This window comes from Lolium rigidum, unplaced genomic scaffold (genome assembly GCF_022539505.1).
Source record: "Lolium rigidum isolate FL_2022 unplaced genomic scaffold, APGP_CSIRO_Lrig_0.1 contig_36919_1, whole genome shotgun sequence".
NCBI classification, from domain to species: Eukaryota; Viridiplantae; Streptophyta; class Magnoliopsida; order Poales; family Poaceae; genus Lolium; species Lolium rigidum.
Window position 1 is genome coordinate 982 of NW_025900368.1, and position 2,295 is coordinate 3,276.

Sequence of the window (2,295 nt, forward strand, 5' to 3'; positions counted from 1 at the left end):
CATACTGCCATTAGGGTGGTGTGTTGCAGAGGCTGGGTGTAATTGGTATCTTTTAATATTAATATATTTCTTTTATCGAAAAAAATAAACGTTATGTGTTCAAACTTGACTAGTGGCAGCATCTAGACATGCCTCATTCTTGAATCTGAACTTTACAGGAAGGGCATGCATGAATATGAACCAAACTAGTCTCCTTTTCTGCCATATATTGTTAGTCAGAAATAGTAGATTCGTGGAACCAAATTGAAGTATGTAGAGGGCTCATCAACCTACATCACTACATGTACATTTGAAAGTGCATGCTTTTGCTGACTGTTCAAACACACATTACTGCTAGCCGCCAAGCAGGAAATGGATGGGAATTGCAGACACAAACCATTACTGATGCACTGTGTTGACATCTGCAACTGGATATATACCATACTGCAGTACTGCATGCCACGATGCCAATGGCATATGGGCATTGGGCACGATAGGAAACTACCGTAAAGTCAGCTCTTACTAGTTGCAATTCGCAAAGTGTTACAGGGAAAGCATGCATTACTCGACCTTGCAATGATGGCTGAAGAGAACAAGACTTGGTGACATACCTGATACAGTTGCGGTCGGTGGAGACGAGCGCGACGGCGGGGCGCTTGAGCCGCTTGGTGACGTTGGGGAACTTGTCAAGAAACTTGGGCTCAATCACGAGCCAGAAGTCCTGCTCCATGCTGCGCTCCTCGTAGAGCCTCAGCTTCTCCTGGAGCTGCTCCTGGAAGTGCTCCTCGTCGTCCAGCATGAACTTCGCGTTCGCCACCAGGAAGTAGTACGTCCGCGGCTTCTCCTCCTGCTGCGCACCGAAAACACCACCATCGACCGTCTCAAAATGGAGCAGGAAATTCCTTTGCGCGGGGTGGAAATGCGGAACAAGGGAAGCGTGCGGGATGCTACGCTACTGCTTACTTTCACGGAAGAGGCTGCGGAGGCTTGCTGGTCGGATCCGACGGCGAGGGCGCGGCGGAGGCTCTTGAAACGCCTCGGCGGGCAGGAAATGGAGAGCGAGGGGGCGGGGCGACTAGAGGACGCAAATCGGGCGGCGGGGAGCGCGGACCTAGAAGGCGCGAGGGTCGCGCAGGGGCGGAGGGACAGCGTCGCCGGAGCCGCCATTGGCTCGGGGCGGAGGCACACCGCCGATGGAGTCGAACTGAACTGAGTCGAAGAGGATAGAGGAACGGAAGAAGTTGGGAATCCAGTACGGAAGTAGAGAAGCCTTATCTGGACAGCAGTGCAGAGACCGCCTGATTGGTGATTTTGGGCCTTACCAGAGGATTTGGCAGTTTCTCCTGGGATACCATCTTGGGCTATAATCGACTCAAAGGCTAAAGGACTGTTACCCAGTGTCGGGCCATCTCCTCCTACACACGTAGTACTGTAGTAGTGGAAAATTAACCTAAAAAAAACGTAGTAGTGGAAAAAAATGGAATTTCCTATACATCGTCCGTTGCGGCACCGATCGCCCACGCAGCATACCCTCCTAGGTGTGTGTGTCATGCTGGCCTAGGCCCGTTAAGGTGGAGGGTGCGGGAGGGGGTCACATCTTCCAAGTGACCGGCCAACGATCTTAGGGGCGACGAGCCAAGCGATGATGAAGCCTCTACGACCGGAGGGAGTTGCGACGGAGAAGGAGCTGGAGTGGTTGGAGTGAGGTGGCATCCGAGCTCTGGTACTTAGGGTTGGGGTGTAGGGGTCCGGGTGGCCGTCAGACTTAGGCGTCAGGGTGGCTGGCCCAACTTAGGGTTAGGGGTGACGGTGGGGGTCCCGCCAGAGCCGAAAGAGGGGAGATTTAGAGGGATGGTCTTCCGGGGGCGGATGACCGGCGGAGGTGGCGGCTCGGGCAGGGTGGTGTTGCGAGGCGTCCCGGCAGCGACCCCGACCATGGGTGGCGGGTGGGCGGGTCGACGACAAGGAGGAGAATCTCTGTGGCGCGGGAGTTGTCTTTGTCTCTGTCGCAAGCAAAGGAGAAGGAAGAGCGACCGAGAAGAAGAGAAGGAGGCGGTGGTGGGCCGGCCCACGATGCTCATTGATACGTTGCAAACGTATCTATAATTTTTTATGCTCCATGCTTGTTTTACACCAATTGATATGCATTTTTTTGGAACTAACCTATTAACAAAATGCCACAGTGCTAATTCCTGTTTTCTGCTCTTTTTGTATTTCAGAAAAGTTGTACAGGAAATATTTTCGGAATTGTACGAAACAAAATCCAAACCTCCTATTTTCCCAACACGAAGACGGAATCAAAAGCAGAGACGGAGG

General features: G+C 52.7%; 1 protein-coding gene across 1 annotated transcript; it reads right to left on the reverse strand.

Annotated features, from left to right (window-relative positions):
- Positions 1 to 250: 250 nt before the first annotated feature.
- LOC124681233 lies at positions 251 to 1,233 on the reverse strand. Its single transcript, XM_047216169.1, has 2 exons — positions 943 to 1,233; positions 251 to 829 (listed from the first exon to the last, which is right to left on the reverse strand). Exons 1-2 carry the CDS (start codon positions 1,144 to 1,146, stop codon positions 317 to 319), a joined length of 717 nt encoding a protein of 238 aa, XP_047072125.1. The 5' UTR covers positions 1,147 to 1,233; the 3' UTR covers positions 251 to 316.
- Positions 1,234 to 2,295: the final 1,062 nt, after the last annotated feature.

Excerpts from the sequence above, each read along its gene's own strand:
- LOC124681233 (XM_047216169.1), bottom strand. The coding sequence starts at position 1,146 with ATGGCGGCTCCGGCGACGCTGTCCCTCCGCCCCTGCGCGACCCTCGCG. Across the intron at positions 830-942 it reads CCGCAGCCTCTTCCGTGAAA|CAGGAGGAGAAGCCGCGGAC; the intron begins GTAAGCAGTAGC and ends TTCGGTGCGCAG.